At 50.2% G+C, this 26,811-nt stretch overlaps 1 protein-coding gene across 1 annotated transcript in view; it reads left to right on the top strand.

Annotated features, from left to right (window-relative positions):
• The window catches only part of dhx34 (DEAH (Asp-Glu-Ala-His) box polypeptide 34), an 88,012-nt gene that overhangs the window by 31,454 nt on the left and 29,747 nt on the right, over positions 1-26,811 (top strand). The window contains 5 exon segments of the mRNA XM_068024365.1: positions 14,048-14,293; positions 15,124-15,226; positions 16,746-16,963; positions 19,076-19,250; positions 20,359-20,552. Coding sequence (XP_067880466.1) covers positions 14,048-14,293; positions 15,124-15,226; positions 16,746-16,963; positions 19,076-19,250; positions 20,359-20,552 — 936 coding nt within the window.

The raw sequence follows: 26,811 nt of genomic DNA on the forward strand, positions 1-26,811 counted from the left end.
TGATGCTGTGTGTATCTGATGTACGTGTTGATGATGCTGTGTGTGTCTGATGTATCTGTTGATGATGCTGTGTGTATCTGATGTATGTGTTGATGATGCTGTGTGTGTCTGATGTATGTGTTGATGATGCTGTGTGTATCTGATGTACGTGTTGATGATGCTGTGTGTGTCTGATGTATCTGTTGATGATGCTGTGTGTATCTGATGTTTGTGTTGATGATGCTGTGTGTATCTGATGTACGTGTTGATGATGCTGTGTGTGTCTGATGTATCTGTTGATGATGCTGTGTGTATCTGATGTATGTGTTGATGATGCTGTGTGTGTCTGATGTATCTGTTGATGATGCTGTGTGTATCTGATGTATGTGTTGATGATGCTGTGTGTGTCTGATGTATGTGTTGATGCTGTGTGTATCTGATGTATGTGTTGATGATACTGTGTGTGTCTGATGTGCGTGTTGATGATGCTGTGTGTGTCTGATGTTCGTGTTGATGATGCTGTGTGTATCTGATGTACGTGTTGATGATGCTGTGTGTGTCTGATGTATCTGTTGATGAAGCTGTGTGTATCTGATGTACGTGTTGATGATGCTGTGTGTGTTTGATGTATGTGTTGATGATGCTGTGTGTATCTGATGTACGTGTTGATGATGCTGTGTGTGTCTGATGTATCTGTTGATGATGCTGTGTGTATCTGATGTATGTGTTGATGATGCTGTGTGTATCTGATGTTTGTGTTGATGATGCTGTGTGTGTCTGATGTTTGTGTTGATGATGCTGTGTGTGTCTGATGTATCTGTTGATGATGCTGTGTGTGTCTGATGTTCGTGTTGATGATGCTGTGTGTGTCTGATGTTCGTGTTGATGATGCTGTGTGTATCTGATGTACGTGTTGATGATGCTGTGTGTGTTTGATGTATGTGTTGATGATGCTGTGTGTATCTGATGTACGTGTTGATGATGCTGTGTGTGTCTGATGTATCTGTTGATGATGCTGTGTGTATCTGATGTATGTGTTGATGATGCTGTGTGTATCTGATGTTTGTGTTGATGATGCTGTGTGTATCTGATGTACTTGTTGATGATGCTGTGTGTATCTGATGTATGTGTTGATGATGCTGTGTGTATCTGATGTCCGTGTTGATGCTGTGTGTGTTTGATGTATGTGTTGATGAAGCTGTGTGTATCTGATGTACGTGTTGATGAAGCTGTGTGTGTCTGATGTATGTGTTCATGATGCTGTGTGTATCTGATGTATGTGTTGATGATGCTGTGTGTATCTGATGTATGTGTTGATGATGCTGTGTGTATCTGATGTATGTGTTGATGATGCTGTGTGTGTCTGATGTATCTGTTGATGATGCTGTGTGTGTCTGATGTACGTGTTGATGAAGCTGTGTGTATCTGATGTACGTGTTGATGATGCTGTGTGTATCTGATGTATGTGTTGATGATGCTGTGTGTATCTGATGTATGTGTTGATGATGCTGTGTGTATCTGATGTATGTGTTGATGATGCTGTGTGTATCTGATGTACGTGTTGATGAAGCTGTGTGTATCTGATGTACGTGTTGATGATGCTGTGTGTATCTGATGTACGTGTTGATGATGCTGTGTGTATCTGATGTACGTGTTGATGATGCTGTGTGTGTCTGATGTATCTGTTGATGATGCTGTGTGTGTCTGATGTTTGTGTTGATGATGCTGTGTGTATCTGATGTTTGTGTTGATGATGCTGTGTGTATCTGATGTATGTGTTGATGATGCTGTGTGTATCTGATGTACGTGTTGATGATGCTGTGTGTATCTGATGTACGTGTTGATGATGCTGTGTGTATCTGATGTATGTGTTGATGATGCTGTGTGTATCTGATGTACGTGTTGATGATGCTGTGTGTATCTGATGTACGTGTTGATGATGCTGTGTGTGTCTGATGTATCTGTTGATGATGCTGTGTGTGTCTGATGTTTGTGTTGATGATGCTGTGTGTATCTGATGTATGTGTTGATGATGCTGTGTGTATCTGATGTATGTGTTGATGATGCTGTGTGTGTCTGATGTATGTGTTGATGATGCTGTGTGTATCTGATGTATGTGTTGATGATGCTGTGTGTATCTGATGTATGTGTTGATGATGCTGTGTGTATCTGATGTATGTGTTGATGATGCTGTGTGTGTCTGATGTTTGTGTTGATGATGCTGTGTGTATCTGATGTATGTGTTGATGATGCTGTGTGTGTCTGATGTACGTGTTGATGAAGCTGTGTGTGTCTGATGTATCTGTTGATGATGCTGTGTGTGTCTGATGTTTGTGTTGATGATGCTGTGTGTGTTTGATGTATCTGTTGATGATGCTGTGTGTGTCTGATGTTTGTGTTGATGATGCTGTGTGTATCTGATGTTTGTGTTGATGATGCTGTGTGTATCTGATGTATGTGTTGATGATGCTGTGTGTATCTGATGTACGTGTTGATGAAGCTGTGTGTGTCTGATGTATCTGTTGATGATTCTGTGTGTGTCTGATGTTTGTGTTGATGATGCTGTGTGTATCTGATGTTTGTGTTGATGATGCTGTGTGTATCTGATGTATGTGTTGATGATGCTGTGTGTATCTGATGTATGTGTTGATGATGCTGTGTGTGTCTGATGTATCTGTTGATGATGCTGTGTGTGTCTGATGTTTGTGTTGATGATGCTGTGTGTATCTGATGTACGTGTTGATGATGCTGTGTGTATCTGATGTACGTGTTGATGATGCTGTGTGTATCTGATGTACGTGTTGATGAAGCTGTGTGTGTCTGATGTATGTGTTGATGATGCTGTGTGTATCTGATGTATGTGTTGATGATGCTGTGTGTATCTGATGTATGTGTTGATGATGCTGTGTGTATCTGATGTATGTGTTGATGATGCTGTGTTTGTCTGATGTATCTGTTGATGATGCTGTGTGTATCTGATGTATGTGTTGATGATGCTGTGTGTATCTGATGTATGTGTTGATGATGCTGTGTGTGTCTGATGTATCTGTTGATGATGCTGTGTGTGTCTGATGTTTGTGTTGATGATGCTGTGTGTGTCTGATGTATGTGTTGATGAAGCTGTGTGTATCTGATGTATGTGTTGATGATGCTGTGTGTGTCTGATGTACGTGTTGATGAAGCTGTGTGTGTCTGATGTATGTGTTGATGATGCTGTGTGTATCTGATGTATGTGTTGATGATGCTGTGTGTATCTGATGTACGTGTTGATGATGCTGTGTGTGTCTGATGTACGTGTTGATGATGCTGTGTGTATCTGATGTACGTGTTGATGATGCTGTGTGTATCTGATGTATGTGTTGATGATGCTGTGTGTATCTGATGTATGTGTTGATGATGCTGTGTGTATCTGATGTATGTGTTGATGATGCTGTGTGTGTCTGATGTATCTGTTGATGATGCTGTGTGTGTCTGATGTTTGTGTTGATGATGCTGTGTGTATCTGATGTACGTGTTGATGATGCTGTGTGTATCTGATGTACGTGTTGATGATGCTGTGTGTATCTGATGTACGTGTTGATGAAGCTGTGTGTGTCTGATGTATGTGTTGATGATGCTGTGTGTATCTGATGTATGTGTTGATGATGCTGTGTGTATCTGATGTATGTGTTGATGATGCTGTGTGTGTCTGATGTATCTGTTGATGATGCTGTGTGTGTCTGATGTTTGTGTTGATGATGCTGTGTGTATCTGATGTACGTGTTGATGATGCTGTGTGTATCTGATGTACGTGTTGATGATGCTGTGTGTATCTGATGTATGTGTTGATGATGCTGTGTGTGTCTGATGTATGTGTTGATGATGCTGTGTGTATCTGATGTACGTGTTGATGATGCTGTGTGTATCTGATGTACGTGTTGATGATGCTGTGTGTATCTGATGTATGTGTTGATGATGCTGTGTGTATCTGATGTACGTGTTGATGATGCTGTGTGTATCTGATGTACGTGTTGATGATGCTGTGTGTATCTGATGTACGTGTTGATGATGCTGTGTGTATCTGATGTATGTGTTGATGATGCTGTGTGTATCTGATGTATGTGTTGATGATGCTGTGTGTATCTGATGTATGTGTTGATGAAGCTGTGTGTATCTGATGTATGTGTTGATGAAGCTGTGTGTATCTGATGTATGTGTTGATGATGCTGTGTGTGTCTGATGTATGTGTTGATGATGCTGTGTGTATCTGATGTATGTGTTGATGATGCTGTGTGTATCTGATGTATGTGTTGATGATGCTGTGTGTGTCTGATGTATCTGTTGATGATGCTGTGTGTGTCTGATGTTTGTGTTGATGATGCTGTGTGTATCTGATGTACGTGTTGATGATGCTGTGTGTATCTGATGTACGTGTTGATGATGCTGTGTGTGTCTGATGTATGTGTTGATGATGCTGTGTGTGTCTGATGTATGTGTTGATGATGCTGTGTGTATCTGATGTACGTGTTGATGATGCTGTGTGTGTCTGATGTACGTGTTGATGAAGCTGTGTGTATCTGATGTATGTGTTGATGATGCTGTGTGTATCTGATGTATGTGTTGATGATGCTGTGTGTATCTGATGTATGTGTTGATGATGCTGTGTGTATCTGATGTATGTGTTGATGATGCTGTGTGTATCTGATGTACGTGTTGATGAAGCTGTGTGTATCTGATGTACGTGTTGATGATGCTGTGTGTATCTGATGTACGTGTTGATGATGCTGTGTGTATCTGATGTACGTGTTGATGATGCTGTGTGTGTCTGATGTATCTGTTGATGATGCTGTGTGTGTCTGATGTTTGTGTTGATGATGCTGTGTGTATCTGATGTTTGTGTTGATGATGCTGTGTGTATCTGATGTATGTGTTGATGATGCTGTGTGTATCTGATGTACGTGTTGATGATGCTGTGTGTATCTGATGTACGTGTTGATGCTGTGTGTATCTGATGTATGTGTTGATGATGCTGTGTGTATCTGATGTACGTGTTGATGATGCTGTGTGTATCTGATGTACGTGTTGATGATGCTGTGTGTGTCTGATGTATCTGTTGATGATGCTGTGTGTGTCTGATGTTTGTGTTGATGATGCTGTGTGTATCTGATGTATGTGTTGATGATGCTGTGTGTATCTGATGTATGTGTTGATGATGCTGTGTGTGTCTGATGTATGTGTTGATGATGCTGTGTGTATCTGATGTATGTGTTGATGATGCTGTGTGTATCTGATGTATGTGTTGATGATGCTGTGTGTATCTGATGTATGTGTTGATGATGCTGTGTGTGTCTGATGTTTGTGTTGATGATGCTGTGTGTATCTGATGTATGTGTTGATGATGCTGTGTGTGTCTGATGTACGTGTTGATGAAGCTGTGTGTGTCTGATGTATCTGTTGATGATGCTGTGTGTGTCTGATGTTTGTGTTGATGATGCTGTGTGTGTTTGATGTATCTGTTGATGATGCTGTGTGTGTCTGATGTTTGTGTTGATGATGCTGTGTGTATCTGATGTTTGTGTTGATGATGCTGTGTGTATCTGATGTATGTGTTGATGATGCTGTGTGTATCTGATGTACGTGTTGATGAAGCTGTGTGTGTCTGATGTATCTGTTGATGATGCTGTGTGTGTCTGATGTTTGTGTTGATGATGCTGTGTGTATCTGATGTTTGTGTTGATGATGCTGTGTGTATCTGATGTATGTGTTGATGATGCTGTGTGTATCTGATGTATGTGTTGATGATGTATCTGTTGATGATGCTGTGTGTGTCTGATGTTTGTGTTGATGATGCTGTGTGTATCTGATGTACGTGTTGATGATGCTGTGTGTATCTGATGTACGTGTTGATGATGCTGTGTGTATCTGATGTACGTGTTGATGAAGCTGTGTGTGTCTGATGTATGTGTTGATGATGCTGTGTGTATCTGATGTATGTGTTGATGATGCTGTGTGTATCTGATGTATGTGTTGATGATGCTGTGTGTATCTGATGTATGTGTTGATGATGCTGTGTGTGTCTGATGTATCTGTTGATGATGCTGTGTGTATCTGATGTATGTGTTGATGATGCTGTGTGTATCTGATGTATGTGTTGATGATGCTGTGTGTGTCTGATGTATCTGTTGATGATGCTGTGTGTGTCTGATGTTTGTGTTGATGATGCTGTGTGTGTCTGATGTATGTGTTGATGAAGCTGTGTGTATCTGATGTATGTGTTGATGATGCTGTGTGTGTCTGATGTACGTGTTGATGAAGCTGTGTGTGTCTGATGTATGTGTTGATGATGCTGTGTGTATCTGATGTATGTGTTGATGATGCTGTGTGTATCTGATGTACGTGTTGATGATGCTGTGTGTGTCTGATGTACGTGTTGATGATGCTGTGTGTATCTGATGTACGTGTTGATGATGCTGTGTGTATCTGATGTATGTGTTGATGATGCTGTGTGTATCTGATGTATGTGTTGATGATGCTGTGTGTATCTGATGTATGTGTTGATGATGCTGTGTGTGTCTGATGTATCTGTTGATGATGCTGTGTGTGTCTGATGTTTGTGTTGATGATGCTGTGTGTATCTGATGTACGTGTTGATGATGCTGTGTGTATCTGATGTACGTGTTGATGATGCTGTGTGTATCTGATGTACGTGTTGATGAAGCTGTGTGTGTCTGATGTATGTGTTGATGATGCTGTGTGTATCTGATGTATGTGTTGATGATGCTGTGTGTATCTGATGTATGTGTTGATGATGCTGTGTGTGTCTGATGTATCTGTTGATGATGCTGTGTGTGTCTGATGTTTGTGTTGATGATGCTGTGTGTATCTGATGTACGTGTTGATGATGCTGTGTGTATCTGATGTACGTGTTGATGCTGTGTGTATCTGATGTATGTGTTGATGATGCTGTGTGTGTCTGATGTATGTGTTGATGATGCTGTGTGTATCTGATGTACGTGTTGATGATGCTGTGTGTATCTGATGTACGTGTTGATGATGCTGTGTGTATCTGATGTATGTGTTGATGATGCTGTGTGTATCTGATGTACGTGTTGATGATGCTGTGTGTATCTGATGTACGTGTTGATGATGCTGTGTGTATCTGATGTACGTGTTGATGATGCTGTGTGTATCTGATGTATGTGTTGATGATGCTGTGTGTATCTGATGTATGTGTTGATGATGCTGTGTGTATCTGATGTATGTGTTGATGATGCTGTGTGTATCTGATGTATGTGTTGATGAAGCTGTGTGTATCTGATGTATGTGTTGATGATGCTGTGTGTGTCTGATGTACGTGTTGATGAAGCTGTGTGTGTCTGATGTATGTGTTGATGATGCTGTGTGTATCTGATGTATGTGTTGATGATGCTGTGTGTATCTGATGTATGTGTTGATGATGCTGTGTGTGTCTGATGTATGTGTTGATGAAGCTGTGTGTATCTGATGTACGTGTTGATGATGCTGTGTGTGTCTGATGTATGTGTTGATGATGCTGTGTGTATCTGATGTATGTGTTGATGAAGCTGTGTGTATCTGATGTTTGTGTTGATGATGCTGTGTGTGTCTGATGTATGTGTTGATGAAGCTGTGTGTATCTGATGTATGTGTTGATGATGCTGTGTGTGTCTGATGTATGTGTTGATGAAGCTGTGTGTATCTGATGTATGTGTTGATGATGCTGTGTGTGTTTGATGTATGTGTTGATGATGCTGTGTGTGTCTGATGTATGTGTTGATGCTGTGTGTATCTGATGTATCTGTTGATGCTGTGTGTTTCTGATGTATGTGTTGATGCTGTGTGTATCTGATGTATGTGTTGATGCTGTGTGAATCTGATGTATGTGTTGATGCTGTGTGTATCTGATGTATGTGTTGATGCTGTGTGTATCTGATGTATGTGTTGATGCTGTGTGTATCTGATGTATGTGTTGATGCTGTGTGTATCTGATGTACGTGTTGATGCTGTGTGTTTCTGATGTAGGTGTTGATGCTGTGTGTATCTGATGTATGTGTTGATGCTGTGTGTATCTGATGTACTTGTTGATGATGCTGTGTGTATCTGATGTATGTGTTGATGCTGTGTGTATCTGATGTATGTGTTGATGCTGTGTGTATCTGATGTATGTGTTGATGCTGTGTGTATCTGATGTACTTGTTGATGATGCTGTGTGTATCTGATGTACGTGTTGATTAAGCTGTGTGTGTCTGATGTACGTGTTGATGATGCTGTGTGTATCTGATGTATGTGTTGATGATGCTGTGTGTATCTGATGTACGTGTTGATGATGCTGTGTGTATCTGATGTACGTGTTGATGATGCTGTGTGTATCTGATGTACGTGTTGATGATGCTGTGTGTATCTGATGTACGTGTTGATGATGCTGTGTGTATCTGATGTATGTGTTGATGATGCTGTGTGTATCTGATGTACGTGTTGATGATGCTGTGTGTATCTGATGTACGTGTTGATGATGCTGTGTGTATCTGATGTACGTGTTGATGATGCTGTGTGTATCTGATGTATGTGTTGATGATGCTGTGTGTATCTGATGTACGTGTTGATGATGCTGTGTGTATCTGATGTACGTGTTGATGATGCTGTGTGTATCTGATGTACGTGTTGATGATGCTGTGTGTATCTGATGTACGTGTTGATGATGCTGTGTGTATCTGATGTACGTGTTGATGATGCTGTGTGTGTCTGATGTACGTGTTGATGATGCTGTGTGTATCTGATGTACGTGTTGATGATGCTGTGTGTATCTGATGTACGTGTTGATGATGCTGTGTGTATCTGATGTATGTGTTGATGATGCTGTGTGTATCTGATGTACGTGTTGATGATGCTGTGTGTATCTGATGTATGTGTTGATGATGCTGTGTGTATCTGATGTATGTGTTGATGCTGTGTGTTTCTGATGTATGTGTTGATGATGCTGTGTGTATCTGATGTATGTGTTGATGATGCTGTGTGTGTCTGATGTACGTGTTGATGATGCTGTGTGTATCTGATGTATGTGTTGATGCTGTGTGTTTCTGATGTATGTGTTGATGATGCTGTGTGTGTCTGATGTACGTGTTGATGCTGTGTGTATCTGATGTATGTGTTGATGCTGTGTGTTTCTGATGTATGTGTTGATGATGCTGTGTGTGTCTGATGTACGTGTTGATGATGCTGTGTGTATCTGATGTACGTGTTGATGATGCTGTGTGTATCTGATGTTCGTGTTGATGATGCTGTGTGTATCTGATGTATGTGTTGATGAAGATGTGTGTGTCTGATGTACGTGTTGATGATGCTGTGTGTGTCTGATGTCCGTGTTGATGATGCTGTGTGTATCTGATGTATGTGTTGATGATGCTGTGTGTATCTGATGTATGTGTTGATGATGCTGTGTGTATCTGATGTACGTGTTGAAGAAGATGTGTGTGTCTGATGTACGTGTTGATGATGCTGTGTGTGTCTGATGTCCGTGTTGATGATGCTGTGTGTATCTGATGTATGTGTTGATGATGCTGTGTGTGTGTCTGATGTATGTGTTGATGAAGATGTGTGTGTCTGATGTACGTGTTGATGATGCTGTGTGTGTCTGATGTCCGTGTTGATGATGCTGTGTGTATCTGATGTATGTGTTGATGATGCTGTGTGTATCTGATGTATGTGTTGATGCTGTGTGTATCTGATGTACGTGTTGATGATGCTGTGTGTATCTGATGTACGTGTTGATGAAGATGTGTGTGTCTGATGTACGTGTTGATGATGCTGTGTGTGTCTGATGTCCGTGTTGATGATGCTGTGTGTATCTGATGTATGTGTTGATGATGCTGTGTGTATCTGATGTATGTGTTGATGATGCTGTGTGTATCTGATGTATGTGTTGATGATGCTGTGTGTATCTGATGTATGTGTTGATGAAGCTGTGTGAGTCTGATGTACGTGTTGATGAAGCTGTGTGTATCTGATGTCCGTGTTGATGATGCTGTGTGTATCTGATGTATGTGTTGATGAAGCTGTGTGAGTCTGATGTACGTGTTGATGATGCTGTGTGTATCTGATGTATGTGTTGATGATGCTGTGTGTATCTGATGTATGTGTTGATGAAGCTGTGTGAGTCTGATGTACGTGTTGATGAAGCTGTGTGTATCTGATGTCCGTGTTGATGATGCTGTGTGTATCTGATGTATGTGTTGATGAAGCTGTGTGAGTCTGATGTACGTGTTGATGAAGCTGTGTGTATCTGATTTACGTGTTGTTGATGCTGTGTGTATCTGATGTATGTGTTGATGAAGCTGTGTGAGTCTGATGTACGTGTTGATGAAGCTGTGTGTATCTGATGTACGTGTTGTTTTTGCTGTGTGAGTCTGATGTACGTGTTGATGAAGCTGTGTGTATCTGATGTCCGTGTTGATGATGCTGTGTGTATCTGATGTATGTGTTGATGATGCTGTGTGTGTCTGATGTATGTGTTGATGATGCTGTGTGTATCTGATGTACGTGTTGATGATGCTGTGTGTATCTGATTTACGTGTTGATGCTGTGTGTATCTGATGTCCGTGTTGATGATGCTGTGTGTATCTGATGTATGTGTTGATGATGCTGTGTGTATCTGATGTACGTGTTGATGATGCTGTGTGTATCTGATGTCCGTGTTGATGATGCTGTGTGTATCTGATGTATGTGTTGATGATGCTGTGTGTATCTGATGTACGTGTTGATGATGCTGTGTGTATCTGATTTACGTGTTGTTGATGCTGTGTGTATCTGATGTCCGTGTTGATGATGCTGTGTGTATCTGATGTATGTGTTGATGATGCTGTGTGTATCTGATGTACGTGTTGATGATGCTGTGTGTATCTGATGTACGTGTTGATGATGCTGTGTGTATCTGATTTACGTGTTGTTGATGCTGTGTGTATCTGATGTATGTGTTGATGATGCTGTGTGTATCTGATGTCCGTGTTGATGAAGCTGTGTGTATCTGATTTACGTGTTGTTGATGCTGTGTGAGTCTGATGTACGTGTTGATGAAGCTGTGTGTATCTGATGTACGTGTTGATGATGCTGTGTGTGTCTGATGTATGTGTTGATGATGCTGTGTGTATCTGATGTATGTGTTGATGATGCTGTGTGTATCTGATGTATGTGTTGATGATGCTGTGTGTATCTGATGTATGTGTTGATGATGCTGTGTGTATCTGATGTATGTGTTGATGATGCTGTGTGTGTCTGATGTACGTGTTGATGATGCTGTGTGTATCTGATGTATGTGTTGATGATGCTGTGTGTGTCTGATGTACGTGTTGATGAAGCTGTGTGTATCTGATGTACGTGTTGATGATGCTGTGTGTGTCTGATGTATGTGTTGATGATGCTGTGTGTGACTGATGTCCGTGTTGATGATGCTGTGTGTGTCTGATGTATGTGTTGATGATGCTGTGTGTGTCTGATGTATGTGTTGATGATGCTGTGTGTGTCTGATGTATGTGTTGATGATGCTGTGTGTATCTGATGTATGTGTTGATGATGCTGTGTGTGTTTGATGTATGTGTTGATGATGCTGTATGTGTTTGATGTATGTGTTGATGATGCTGTGTGTATCTGATGTACGTGTTGATGATGCTGTGTGTATCTGATGTATGTGTTGATGATGCTGTGTGTGTCTGATGTATGTGTTGATGATGCTGTGTGTATCTGATGTATGTGTTGATGATGCTGTGTGTGTTTGATGTATGTGTTGATGATGCTGTGTGTATCTGATGTACGTGTTGATGATGCTGTGTGTGTCTGATGTATGTGTTGATGATGCTGTGTGTATCTGATGTATGTGTTGATGATGCTGTGTGTGTTTGATGTATGTGTTGATGATGCTGTGTGTGTTTGATGTATGTGTTGATGATGCTGTGTGTATCTGATGTACGTGTTGATGATGCTGTGTGTGTCTGATGTATGTGTTGATGATGCTGTGTGTATCTGATGTATGTGTTGATGATGCTGTGTGTGTTTGATGTATGTGTTGATGATGCTGTGTGTATCTGATGTATGTGTTGATGATGCTGTGTGTGTCTGATGTATGTGTTGATGATGCTGTGTGTATCTGATGTATGTGTTGATGATGCTGTGTGTGTTTGATGTATGTGTTGATGATGCTGTGTGTATCTGATGTACGTGTTGATGATGCTGTGTGTATCTGATGTATGTGTTGATGATGCTGTGTGTGTCTGATGTATGTGTTGATGATGCTGTGTGTGACTGATGTCCGTGTTGATGATGCTGTGTGTGTCTGATGTATGTGTTGATGATGCTGTGTGTGTCTGATGTATGTGTTGATGATGCTGTGTGTATCTGATGTATGTGTTGATGATGCTGTGTGTGTCTGATGTATGTGTTGATGATGCTGTGTGTGTCTGATGTACGTGTTGATGATGCTGTGTGTGTCTGATGTACGTGTTGATGATGCTGTGTGTGTCTGATGTACGTGTTGATGATGCTGTGTGTGTCTGATGTACGTGTTGATGATGCTGTGTGTGTCTGATGTATGTGTTGATGATGCTGTGTGTGTCTGATGTCCGTGTTGATGATGCTGTGTGTGTCTGATGTATGTGTTGATGATGCTGTGTGTATCTGATGTACGTGTTGATGATGCTGTGTGTATCTGATGTACGTGTTGATGATGCTGTGTGTATCTGATGTATGTGTTGATGATGCTGTGTGTATCTGATGTATGTGTTGATGATGCTGTGTGTGTCTGATGTATGTGTTGATGATGCTGTGTGTGTCTGATGTATGTGTTGATGATGCTGTGTGTGTCTGATGTATGTGTTGATGATGCTGTGTGTGTCTGATGTATGTGTTGATGCTGTGTGTATCTGATGTATGTGTTGATGATGCTGTGTGTGTCTGATGTATGTGTTGATGATGCTGTGTGTATCTGATGTACGTGTTGATGATGCTGTGTGTGTCTGATGTATGTGTTGATGATGCTGTGTGTATCTGATGTATGTGTTGATGATGCTGTGTGTGTCTGATGTATGTGTTGATGATGCTGTGTGTATCTGATGTACGTGTTGATGATGCTGTGTGTGTCTGATGTATGTGTTGATGATGCTGTGTGTATCTGATGTACGTGTTGATGATGCTGTGTGTATCTGATGTATGTGTTGATGATGCTGTGTGTATCTGATGTACGTGTTGATGATGCTGTGTGTATCTGATGTATGTGTTGATGATGCTGTGTGTATCTGATGTACGTGTTGATGATGCTGTGTGTGTCTGATGTATGTGTTGATGATGCTGTGTGTGTCTGATGTATGTGTTGATGATGCTGTGTGTGTCTGATGTATGTGTTGATGATGCTGTGTGTGTCTGATGTATGTGTTGATGATGCTGTGTGTGTCTGATGTATGTGTTGATGATGCTGTGTGTGTCTGATGTATGTGTTGATGCTGTGTGTATCTGATGTATGTGTTGATGATGCTGTGTGTGTCTGATGTATGTGTTGATGATGCTGTGTGTGACTGATGTCCGTGTTGATGATGCTGTGTGTATCTGATGTCCGTGTTGATGATGCTGTGTGTGTTTGATGTATGTGTTGATGATGCTCAGTGTGTCTGATGTACGTGTTGATGATGCTGTGTGTGTTTGATGTCCGTGTTGATGATGCTGTGTGTATCTGATGTCCGTGTTGATGATGCTGTGTGTGTTTGATGTATGTGTTGATGATGCTCAGTGTGTCTGATGTACGTGTTGATGATGCTGTGTGTGTCTGATGTATGTGTTGATGATGCTGTGTGTGACTGATGTCCGTGTTGATGATGCTGTGTGTATCTGATGTCCGTGTTGATGATGCTGTGTGTGTTTGATGTCCGTGTTGATGATGCTGTGTGGATCTGATGTACGTGTTGATGATGCTGTGTGTGTCTGATGTATGTGTTGATGATGCTGTGTGTGTCTGATGTACGTGTTGATGATGCTGTGTGTGTCTGATGTATGTGTTGATGATGCTGTGTGTGTCTCTGTCTCTCGTATCCAGGTGATTTACCAGCCCATGGCGCAGGAGGAGAGTAGCGAGCGGATGGATCCCGGCCCGTACCTCAGGGTGATGCAGGCCATCGACCAGCAGTTCCCAGCCGATGAGAGGGGGGACCTGCTGATCTTCCTGAGCGGCGCTGCTGAGATTGCGGCCGTAACAGAGGGTGCCCGAACCTACGCAGTGCTCACAAAGCGCTGGATCGTGCTCCCTCTGCACAGCAGTCTGTCCACAACAGAACAGGACAAGGTGAGTATCCAGAACATCACAAAGTGCCACATCCCCAATGACAGCACCTCGGACAGCGCGGTGTTCCCTCGGTACTGACCCTCGGACCGCACAGCACTCCCTCGGTACTGAACCTCGGACAGCGCGGTGCTCCCTCAGTACTGACCCTCGGACAGCGTGGTGCTCCCTCGGTACTGACCCTCGGTCAGCGCGGTGCTCTCTCGGTACTGACCCTCGGACAGCGTGGTGCTCCCTCGGTACTGACCCTCGGACAGCGTGGTGCTCCCTCGGTACTGACCCTCGGACAGCGTGGTGCTCCCTCGGTACTGACCCTCGGTCAGCGCGGTGCTCTCTCGGTACTGACCCTCAGACCGCACAGCACTCCCTCGGTACTGAACCTCTGACAGTGCGGCGCTCCCTCGGTACTGACCCTCCGACAGCGTGGCGCTCCCTCTGTACTGACCCTCCGACAGCGTGGCGCTCCCTCTGTACTGACCCTCTGACAGCGTGGCGCTCCCTCGGTACTGACCCTCCGACAGTGCGGCGCTCCCTCGGTACTGACCCTCCGACAGTGCAGCGCTCCCTCAGTACTGACCCTCCGACAGTGCGGCACTCCCTCAGTACTGACCCTCCGACAGTGCAGCACTCCCTCAGTACTGACCTTCCGACAGTGTGGCGCTCCCTCAGTACTGACCCTCTGACAGCGTGGCGCTCCCTCGGTACTGACCCTCTGACAGTGCGACGCTTCCTCAGTACTGACCCTCCGACAGTGCGGCGCTCGCTCGGTACTGACCCTCCGCAACTGATTCCCCACCATCCTACTCCCTGAATCTGTCCTGCTCTCGTTCCAGGTTTTTGACATCGCCCCACCAGGCATCAGGAAGTGCATTGTTGCTACGAACATCGCAGAAACGTCTGTTACGATCGATGGTGTGCGTTTTGTTGTAGATTCTGGTGAGCAGGAAAGGCGTCCATTCAGCCCAGAGCTTTACTCTGTATCTAACCCCCGTGCTGTACCTGTCCTGGGGAGTATTTGATGAGGACAGTGTAGAGGGAGCTTTACTCTGTATCTAACCCCCGTGCTGTACCTGTCCTGGGAGTGTTTGATGGGGACAGTGTCGAGGGAGCTTTACTCTGTATCTAACCCCCGTACTGTATCTGTCCTGGGAGTGTTTGATGGGGGACAGTGTAGAGGGAGCTTTACTCTGTATCTAACCCCCGTACTGTACCTGTCCTGGGAGTGTTTGATGGGGACAGTGTAGAGGGAGCTTTACTCTGTATCTAACCCCCGTGCTGTATCTGTCCTGGGAGTGTTTGATGAGGACAGTGTAGAGGGAGCTTTACTCTGTATCTAACCCCCGTGCTGTACCTGTCCTGGGAGTGTTTGATGGGGACAGTGTCGAGGGAGCTTTACTCTGTATCTAACCCCCGTACTGTACCTGTCCTGGGAGTGTTTGATGGGGGACAGTGTAGAGGGAGCTTTACTCTGTATCTAACCCCCGTACTGTACCTGTCCTGGGAGTGTTTGATGGGGACAGTGTAGAGGGAGCTTTACTCTGTATCTAACCCCCGTGCTGTACCTGTCCTGGGGAGTGTTTCATGGGGACAGTGTAGAGGGAGCTTTACTCTGTATCTAACCCCCGTACTGTACCTGTCCTGGGAGTGTTTGATGGGGGACAGTGTAGAGGGAGCTTTACTCTGTATCTAACCCCCGTACTGTACCTGTCCTGGGAGTGTTTGATGGGGGACAGTGTAGAGGGAGATTTACTCTGTATCTAACCCCAATGCTGTACCTGTCCTGGGGAGTGTTTGATGGGGACAGTGTAGAGGGAGCTTTACTCTGTATCTAACCCCAATGCTGTACCTGTCCTGGGGAGTGTTTGATGGGGACAGTGTAGAGGGAGCTTTACTCTGTATCTAACCGCCGTGCTGTACCTGTCCTGGGGAGTGTTTGATGGGGACAGTGTAGAGGGAGCTTTACTCTGTATCTAACCCCAATGCTGTACCTGTCCTGGGGAGTGTTTGATGGGGACAGTGTAGAGGGAGCTTTACTCTGTATCTAACCGCCGTGCTGTACCTGTCCTGGGGAGTGTTTGATGGGGACAGTGTAGAGGGAGCTTTACTTGATCTGAACACCTTGTGTTCCACCCCTGGCCTGTAGAGTGTCCGCTGAGTTGGACGGCTTCAGGTGATGTCCTGGGACTGGGTCGCAGTGGAATGTCTGCTGGGGGGGGTGCACGTCTGACACTGACAGTGATGGCAAGTGTGGCTCCCATTCACCCCCTGGTCTAATAATGGATGGACTGTCTCCTGACACCCGCACGCAGGCAAGCAATGTATTTACAACCACAGCCCCAGATTGCAAACAGCCAGGCGGGCAAAGGTTGGATAAGGGCTCTGCCGTGATGCCCCCCAGAGTCGAATACCCAAGCGCACACACTCAAAATAAAAGCCCTTTCCCTCTACCTTCCAGGGAAAGTGAAGGAGATGAGCTTCGACCCGACCTCCAAGGTGCAGCGGCTGCAGGAGTTCTGGATCAGCCGGGCGAGTGCGGAGCAACGCAAGGGCCGTGCAGGCCGCACGGGGCCTGGGGTCTGTTACCGGCTCTATGCCGAGTCCGATTACGACGCCTTTGCCCCCTACCCGGTGCCGGAGATCCAGCGGGTGGCGCTCGATACCCTGGTTCTGCAGGTAAAACCGTTCCTCTGCCCGCGCGCTTCCCCCCGCAGTCGATCAGCGGGCACGCTCGTCATTTATTTTGAGCCTCTCCCCTTGACGTCACCCACGGCCGTTGTCCTAAACTCGTGAGGGGTTCAAAGCAAACACATTCTGTCCACTCACCGCAGCAGGACCTCACAGCCAATGAAGTATTTCTGAAATGTACTTTCTGTTGTAATGTGGGAAACACAGCAGCCAGTCTGCACACAGCAAGATCCCACAAGCAGCAAAGTGATAAATGACCACATCATCTGTGTCACTGAAGTCAGTCGAGGGACAAATATCGGCCCCGGGACACCGAGGAGAATCTCCCCACCTGTTCAGCTTCCGACAGTGGCCGTGGGTTCTTTTACCCGAGAGGGCAGACGGAGGCCTCGGGTTTAACGTCTCATCCTGAAAGACAGCACCTCCGACAGTGCGGCGCTCCCTCCGTACGGACCCTCCGACAGTGCGGCGCACCCTCAGTACTGACCCTCCGACAGTGCGGCACTCCCTCAGTACTGACCCTCCGACAGTGCGGCACTCCCTCAGTACTGACCCTCCGACAGTGCGGCGCTCCCTCAGTACTGACCCTCCGACAGTGCGGCGCTCCCTCAGTACTGACCCTCCGACAGTGCGGTGCTCCCTCAGTGCTGACCCTCCGACAGTGCGGCACTCCCTCAGTACTGACACTCCGACAGTGCGGCGCTCCCTCAGTACTGACCCTCCGACAGTGCGGCGCTCCCTCAGTACTGACCCTCCGACAGTGCGGTGCTCCCTCAGTGCTGACCCTCCGACAGTGCGGCACTCCCTCAGTACTGACCCTCCGACAGTGCGGCGCTCCCTCAGTACTGACCCTCCGACAGTGCGGCGCTCCCTCAGTACTGACCCTCCGACAGTGCGGCGCTCCCTCAGTACTGACCCTCCGACAGTGCGGCGTTCCCTCAGTACTGACCCTCCGACAGTGCGGCGTTCCCTCAGTACTGATCCTCCGACAGTGCGGCGTTCCCTCAGTACTGACCCTCCGACAGTGCGGCACTCCCTCAGGACTGACCCTCCGACAGCGCGGCGCTCCCTCGGTACTGACCCTCCAACAGCGCGGTGCTCCCTCAGTACTGACCCTCCGACAGTGCGGCACTCCCTCAGTACTGACCCTCCGACAGCGCGACGCTCCCTCTGTACTGACCCTCCGAGAGTGCGGAGCTCCCTCAGTACTGACCCTCCGACAGTGCGGCACTCCCTCAGTACTGACCCTCCGACAGCGCGACGCTCCCTCAGTACTGACCCTCCGACAGTGCGGCACTCCCTCAGTACTGACCCTCCGACAGCGCGACGCTCCCTCAGTACTGACCCTCCGACAGTGCGGCACTCCCTCAGTACTGGCACCGGGTGGTGGGGAGGGGGAGTTTTGGTTCTGGATTCTGGGGCTCGAGCCCATGATGTTCTGACCCAGGGGAGAGAGTGTGACCCACTGAGTCACAGCTGATACAATAGTTTGATTTGCTGTCACTGGGTACGAGCGGATTGTGGGGAGGGTCTGTTTACTGATTTAACACCCAGAACCCTCACTTCCCCAGATCAGATTGAAATCATCTCCCCTAAACCTGGTAAACAGTATCCTGTTTGTTTTAGTCATTTCATGGGATGTGGGCGTCACTGGCCAGGCCAGCATTTATGCCCACGTCTAATTGCCCTTGAGAAGGTGGTGGTGAGCTGCCTTCTTGAACCGCTGCAGTCCGTGTGGGGGTAGGTACACCCACAGTGCTGTTAGGGAGGGAGTTCCAGGATTTTGACCCAGCGACAGTGAAGGAACGGCGATATAGTTCCAAGTCAGGATGGTGTGTGACTTGGAGGGGAACTTGCAGGTGGTGATGTTCCCATGCATCTGCTGCCCTTGTCCTTCTAGATGGTAGAGGTCGTGGGTTTGGAAGGTGCTGTCTAAGGAGCCTTGGTGCGTTGCTGCAGTGCATCTTGTAGATGGTACACACTGCTGCCACTGTGCGTCGGTGGTGGAGGGAGTGAATGTTGAAGGTGATGGATGGGGTGTCAATCATACAGACTGCTGTGTCCATCCCCCCCCCCCCCCTCCCCCACCCCCTCCTCCAGATGAAGAGCATGGGGCTCGGGGACCCGCGAACATTCCCCTTCATCGAACCCCCGCCCCTGGCTAGTGTGGAAACAGCGATCCAGTATCTGCAGGAGCAGGGAGCGCTGGACAGCAGCGAGAATCTGACCGCCGTTGGGAGGCTCCTCGCACAGCTGCCTGTCGATGTGGTCATCGGTAAGGTGTCTCTCTCAACTCAGTCGCTTGCTGCTACTTTCTCTCGCTCCGACTCTCCTCCAGCCTGTCCTTTCGAAGCATTCTGACTCGCAACGAGAATTCCCAATCACCACGGTTTCAAAAAACCCTTCCTGATTTTGAACGCCTCGGTTAAATCTCCTCTTAACCTTCTCTGCTCTAAGGAGAACAATCCCAGCTTCTCCCAGTCTCTCCACATCACTGTAATCCCTCATTCCTGGGATCAGTCCAGTAAATCTCCTCCTCACCCTCTGTGAGCCCTTGACGTCCTTCCTAAAGTGCCGTGACTGGAATCGGAGAGATTAATGTAGTTGCATTTTATATCTGTTTACAATAACTTGTTTACTTTTGTACTCGACATCTCTGTTTATAAAGTCCAGATTCTCGCTCAGGCTTTTTTTTAACCACTTACTGAACCTGCACTTGCAAAGATTTATCAGCCAACTTCCACCCGGTTCCTTTGTTCCTGCAGATGCTTTAGACTTGTACCCTTTTGTTTTATCTTGCATCCCCCCCCCCCCCCCCTCACGTTCGTCCTGCCGAAGGGCGTTACCTCACGTTTCCCTGCGTTAAATATTTCCGTCTGTTTCACCAGTCTGCCCCACAGCCTGTGTCTAATCCAGCTCCCTGTTTCCTCCATTTCCCCGGGTTTCGTTTCATCGGCAGTCTCGGAGGCAGCTGGTGCAGCCGGCTCGTTGATTGTATCTCCGAACGAGCTGGGGTCCTGATAAAGACCCCTCTGGGGGACGCTCCCCCCTGCCGTTCCGTCCCGGGCTGTGTACTGAAAGACAACAGCTCTCTGCTGTTCTGTCCCCCAGCCAGCGCTGTTTTCAGGCTTCCACAGGTCCCTGCAATCCCCGGGGCTTGTCCGGTCGCCGTCTCTGATTGCCAGCCCGCTTGTTTCAACAACAACTTGCATTTATATCGCACCTAGACAGTAGTAATACTGCTCAAGGTGCCCTCGGCAGGGATAACCGCCAACAACAGCGTCAGAGTCAGTGCGTCGCATGTCAAGCAGGAGTTCAGGGATTCAGCTGCAATGTAACTCTTTCCTCTCTCCCCAATCCCCACTCGCCGCTGGGGGTCGCAGGTAAGATGCTGATCTTTGGCTGTACCTTCGACGTGGTGGAGCCAGTGCTGACACTGGCCGCGGCTCTCAGCCTCCAGTCCCCCTTTGTCCGGAGCAGGCAAGCCAACCCGGACTGTGCTACGGCCCGCAGGCCCCTCGAGAGTGACGAAGGAGACCCCTTCACCCTGCTCAGTACCTTCGAGGAGTGGCTGCAGGTGAGGCAGCTGTGACAAAGGGGGGAGGGGAGGGCGGGTGCCCCGGTGTGCACTGACCGCTCTGCGCCGTGTGGACTGACCGCTCTGCACCCTGTGGGTCACCGTGTGGACTGACCACTCTGCACCGTGTGGACTGACCGCTCTGCACCCTGTGGGTCACCGTGTGGACTGACCACTCTGCACCGTGTGGACTGACCGCTCTGCACCCTGTGGGTCACCGTGTGGACTGACCGCTCTGCACCGTGTGGACTGACCGCTCTGCACCCTGTGGGTCACCGTGTGGATTGACCGCTCTTCACCGTGTGGGTCACCGTGTGGACTGACCGCTCTGCACCCTGTGGGTCACCGTGTGGACTGACCGCTCTGCACCCTGTGGACTGACCGCTCTGCGCCGTGTGGACTGACTGCTTCGTGTGCAGCTCAGTGTGGACTGACCGCTCTGCGCCGTGTGGACTGACCGCTCTGCGCCGTGTGGACTGACCGCTCTGCGCCGTGTGGACTGACCGCTCTGCGCCGTGTGGACTGACCGCTCTGCGCCGTGTGGGTCACTGTGTGGACTGACCGCTCTGCACTGTGTGGACTGACCGCTCTGCACTGTGTGGGTCACTGTGTGGACTGACCGCTCTGCGCCGTGAGGATCACTGTGTGGACTGACCACTCTGCGCTGTGTGGACTGCCCGCTCTGCACTGTGTGGGTCACTGTGTGGACTGACCGCTCTGCACTGTGTGGACTGACCGCTCTGCACTGTGTGGACTGACCGCTTTGCACTGTGTGGGTCACTGTGTGGACTGATCGCTCTGCACTGTGTGGACTGACCGCTCTGCACTGTGTGGGTCACTGTGTGGACTGACCGCTCTGCACTGTGTGGACTGACCGCTCTGCACTGTGTGGACTGACCGCTCTGCACTGTGTGGACTGACCGCTCTGCACTGTGTGGACTGACCGCTCTGCACTGTGTGGACTGACCGCTCTGCACTGTGTGGACTGACCGCTCTGCACTGTGTGGACTGACCGCTCTGCACTGTGTGGACTGACCGCTCTGCACTGTGTGGACTGACCGCTCTGCACTGTGTGGACTGACCGCTCTGCGCTGTGTGGGTCACTGTGTGGATTGACCGCTCTGCGCTGTGTGGGTCACTGTGTGGACAGACCGCTCTGCGCTGTGTGGATCACTGTGTGGACTGACCGCTCTGCGCTGTGTGGGTCACTGTGTGGACTGACCGCTCTGCGCCGTGTGGGTCACTGTGTGGACTGACCGCTCTGCGCCCTGTGGATCACTGTGTGGACTGACCGCTCTGCGCCGTGTGGGTCACTGTGTGGACTGAGCGCTCTGCGCCGTGTGGGTCACTGTGTGGACTGAGCGCTCTGCGCTGTGTGGGTCACTGTGTGGACAGACCGCTCTGCGCTGTGTGGGTCACTGTGTGGACAGACCGCTCTGCGCTGTATGGATCACTGTGTGGATTGACCGCTCTGCACCGTGTGGATCACTGTGTGGACAGACCGCTCTGCGCCGTGTGGATCACTGTGTGGACTGACCGCTCTGCGCCGTGTGGGTCACTGTGTGGACAGACCGCTCTGCGCCGTGTGGGTCACTGTGTGGACAGACCGCTCTGCGCCGTATGGATCACTGTGTGGACTGACCGCTCTGCGCCGTATGGATCACTGTGTGGACTGACCGCTCTGCGCTGTGTGGATCACTGTGTGGACTGACCGCTCTGCGCTGTGTGGATCACTGTGTGGACTGACCGCTCTGCACCCTGTGGGTCACCGTGTGGACTGACCGCTCTGCACCCTGTGGGTCACCGTGTGGACTGACCGCTCTGCACCGTGTGGACTGACCGCTCTGCACCCTGTGGGTCACCGTGTGGATTGACCGCTCTTCACCGTGTGGGTCACCGTGTGGACTGACCGCTCTGCACCCTGTGGGTCACCGTGTGGACTGACCGCTCTGCACCCTGTGGACTGACCGCTCTGCGCCGTGTGGACTGACTGCTTCGTGTGCAGCTCAGTGTGGACTGACCGCTCTGCGCCGTGTGGACTGACCGCTCTGCGCCGTGTGGACTGACCGCTCTGCGCCGTGTGGACTGACCGCTCTGCGCCGTGTGGACTGACCGCTCTGCGCCGTGTGGGTCACTGTGTGGACTGACCGCTCTGCACTGTGTGGACTGACCGCTCTGCACTGTGTGGGTCACTGTGTGGACTGACCGCTCTGCGCCGTGAGGATCACTGTGTGGACTGACCACTCTGCGCTGTGTGGACTGCCCGCTCTGCACTGTGTGGGTCACTGTGTGGACTGACCGCTCTGCACTGTGTGGACTGACCGCTCTGCACTGTGTGGACTGACCGCTTTGCACTGTGTGGGTCACTGTGTGGACTGATCGCTCTGCACTGTGTGGACTGACCGCTCTGCACTGTGTGGGTCACTGTGTGGACTGACCGCTCTGCACTGTGTGGACTGACCGCTCTGCACTGTGTGGACTGACCGCTCTGCACTGTGTGGACTGACCGCTCTGCACTGTGTGGACTGACCGCTCTGCACTGTGTGGACTGACCGCTCTGCACTGTGTGGACTGACCGCTCTGCACTGTGTGGACTGACCGCTCTGCACTGTGTGGACTGACCGCTCTGCACTGTGTGGACTGACCGCTCTGCACTGTGTGGACTGACCGCTCTGCACTGTGTGGACTGACCGCTCTGCACTGTGTGGACTGACCGCTCTGCACTGTGTGGACTGACCGCTCTGCACTGTGTGGACTGACCGCTCTGCACTGTGTGGACTGACCGCTCTGCACTGTGTGGACTGACCGCTCTGCACTGTGTGGACTGACCGCTCTGCACTGTGTGGACTGACCGCTCTGCACTGTGTGGACTGACCGCTCTGCACTGTGTGGACTGACCGCTCTGCGCTGTGTGGGTCACTGTGTGGATTGACCGCTCTGCGCTGTGTGGGTCACTGTGTGGACAGACCGCTCTGCGCTGTGTGGATCACTGTGTGGACTGACCGCTCTGCGCTGTGTGGGTCACTGTGTGGACTGACCGCTCTGCGCCGTGTGGGTCACTGTGTGGACTGACCGCTCTGCGCCCTGTGGATCACTGTGTGGACTGACCGCTCTGCGCCGTGTGGGTCACTGTGTGGACTGAGCGCTCTGCGCCGTGTGGGTCACTGTGTGGACTGAGCGCTCTGCGCTGTGTGGGTCACTGTGTGGACAGACCGCTCTGCGCTGTGTGGGTCACTGTGTGGACAGACCGCTCTGCGCCGTATGGATCACTGTGTGGACTGACCGCTCTGCACCGTGTGGATCACTGTGTGGACAGACCGCTCTGCGCCGTGTGGATCACTGTGTGGACTGACCGCTCTGCGCCGTGTGGGTCACTGTGTGGACAGACCGCTCTGCGCCGTGTGGGTCACTGTGTGGACAGACCGCTCTGCGCCGTATGGATCACTGTGTGGACTGACCGCTCTGCGCCGTATGGATCACTGTGTGGACTGACCGCTCTGCGCCGTGTGGATCACTGTGTGGACTGACCGCTCTGCGCTGTGTGGATCACTGTGTGGACTGACCGCTCTGCGCCCTGTGGGTCACTGTGTGGACTGACCGCTCTGCGCCGTGTGGGTCACTGTGTGGACTGACCGATCTGCGCCGTGTGGATCACTGTGTGGACTGACCGCTCTGCGCCGTATGGATCACTGTGTGGACTGACCGCTCTGCGCTGTGTGGATCACTGTGTGGACTGACCGCTCTGCGCCCGCTCTGCGCTGTGTGGATCACTGTGTGGACTGACCGCTCTGCGCCCTGTGGGTCACTGTGTGGACTGACCGCTCTGCGCCGTGTGGGTCACTGTGTGGACTGACTGATCTGCGCTGTGTGGATCACTGTGTGGACTGACCGCTCTGCGCCGTATGGATCACTGTGTGGACTGACCGCTCTGCGCCGTGTGGATCACTGTGTGGACTGACCGCTCTGCGCCGTGTGGGTCACTGTGTGGACTGACCGCTCTGCGCCGTGTGGATCACTGTGTGGACTGACCGCTCTGCGCCCTGTGGGTCACTGTGTGGACTGACCGCTCTGCGCCCTGTGGGTCACTGTGTGGACTGACCGCTCTGCACCGTGTGGGTCACTGTGTGGACAGACCGCTCTGCGCCGTGTGGATCACTGTGTGGACTGACCGCTCTGCGCCGTGTGGGTCACTGTGTGGACTGACCGCTCTGCGCCCTGTGGGTCACTGTGTGGACTGACCGCTCTGCGCCGTGTGGGTCACTGTGTGGACTGACCGCTCTGCGCCGTGTGGGTCACTGTGTGGACTGACCGCTCTGCGCCGTGTGGATCACTGTGTGGACTGACCGCTCTGAGCCGTGTGGATCACTGTGTGGACTGACCGCTCTGTGCCCTGTGGGTCACTGTGTGGACTGACCGCTCTGCGCCCTGTGGGTCACTGTGTGGACTGACCGCTCTGCGCCGTGTGGATCACTGTGTGGACTGACCGCTCTGCGCCGTGTGGGTCACTGTGTGGACTGAGCGCTCTGCGCCGTGTGGGTCACTGTGTGGACTGACCGCTCTGCGCCGTGTGGGTCACTGTGTGGACTGACCGCTCTGAGCCGTGTGGATCACTGTGTGGACTGACCGCTCTGAGCCGTGTGGGTCACTGTGTGGACTGACCGCTCTGCGCCGTGTGGACTGACCGCTCTGCGCTGTGTGGATCACTGTGTGGACTGACTGATCTGCGCCGTGTGGACTGACCGCTCTGCGCTGTGTGGGTCACTGTGTGGACTGACCGCTCTGCGCTGTGTGGGTCACTGTGTGGACTGACCGATCTGAGCCGTGTGGTTCACTGTGTGGACTGACCGCTCTGCGCCGTGTGGATCACTGTGTGGACTGACCGCTCTGCGCCCTGTGGGTCACTGTGTGGACTGACCGCTCTGAGCTGTGTGGATCACTGTGTGGACTGACCGCTCTGCGCTGTGTGGGTCACTGTGTGGACTGACCGCTCTGAGCCGTGTGGATCACTGTGTGGACTGACCGCTCTGAGCCGTGTGGATCACTGTGTGGACTGACCGCTCTGCGCTGTGTGGATCACTGTGTGGACTGACCGCTCTGCGCTGTGTGGGTCACTGTGTGGACTGACCGCTCTGCGCTGTGAGGGTCACTGTGTGGACTGACCGCTCTGAGCCGTGTGGATCACTGTGTGGACTGACCGATCTGCGCCGTGTGGGTCACTGTGTGGACTGACCGCTCTGCGCCGTGTGGACTGACCGCTCTGCGCTGTGTGGGTCACTGTGTGGACTGACCGCTCTGCGCTGTGTGGGTCACTGTGTGGACTGACCGCTCTGCGCCGTGTGGGTCACTGTGTGGACAGACCGCTCTGCGCCGTGTGGGTCACTGTGTGGACTGACTGATCTGCGCTGTGTGGGTCACTGTGTGGACTGACCGCTCTGCGCTGTGTGGGTCACTGTGTGGACTGACCGCTCTGCGCCGTGTGGACTGACTGATCTGCGCTGTGTGGGTCACTGTGTGGACTGACCGCTCTGCGCCGTGTGGGTCACTGTGTGGACTGACCGCTCTGAGCCGTGTGGATCACTGTGTGGACTGAGCGCTCTGCGCCGTGTGGGTCACTGTGTGGACTGACCGCTCTGCGCCGTGTGGATCACTGTGTGGACTGACCGCTCTGCGCCGTGTGGGTCACTGTGTGGACAGACCGCTCTGCGCCGTGTGGGTCACTGTGTGGACTGAGCGCTCTGCGCCGTGTGGGTCACTGTGTGGACTGAGCGCTCTGCGCCGTGTGGGTCACTGTGTGGACTGACCGCTCTGCGCCGTGTGGATCACTGTGTGGACTGACCGCTCTGCGTTCTGTGGGTCACTGTGTGGACTGAGCGTTCTGCGCTGTGTGGATCACTGTGTGGACTGACCACTCTGCGCTGTGTGGGTCACTGTGTGGACTGACCGCTCTGCGCTGTGTGGGTCACTGTGTGGACTGACCGCTCTGCGCCGTGTGGGTCACTGTGTGGACTGAGCGCTCTGCACTGTGTGGACTGACCGCTCTGCGCCGTGTGGGTCACTGTGTGGACTGACCGCTCTGCGCCGTGTGGGTCACTGTGTGGACTGACCGCTCTGCGCCGTGTGGACTGACCGCTCTGCGCTGTGTGGATCACTGTGTGGACTGACCACTCTGCGCCGTGTGGGTTACTGTGTGGACTGACCGCTCTGCGCCGTGTGGGTCACTGTGTGGACTGCCCGCTCTGCGCCCTGTGGGTCACTGTGT

This window comes from Heterodontus francisci, chromosome 49 (assembly GCF_036365525.1).
Source record: "Heterodontus francisci isolate sHetFra1 chromosome 49, sHetFra1.hap1, whole genome shotgun sequence".
NCBI classification, from domain to species: domain Eukaryota; kingdom Metazoa; phylum Chordata; class Chondrichthyes; order Heterodontiformes; family Heterodontidae; genus Heterodontus; species Heterodontus francisci.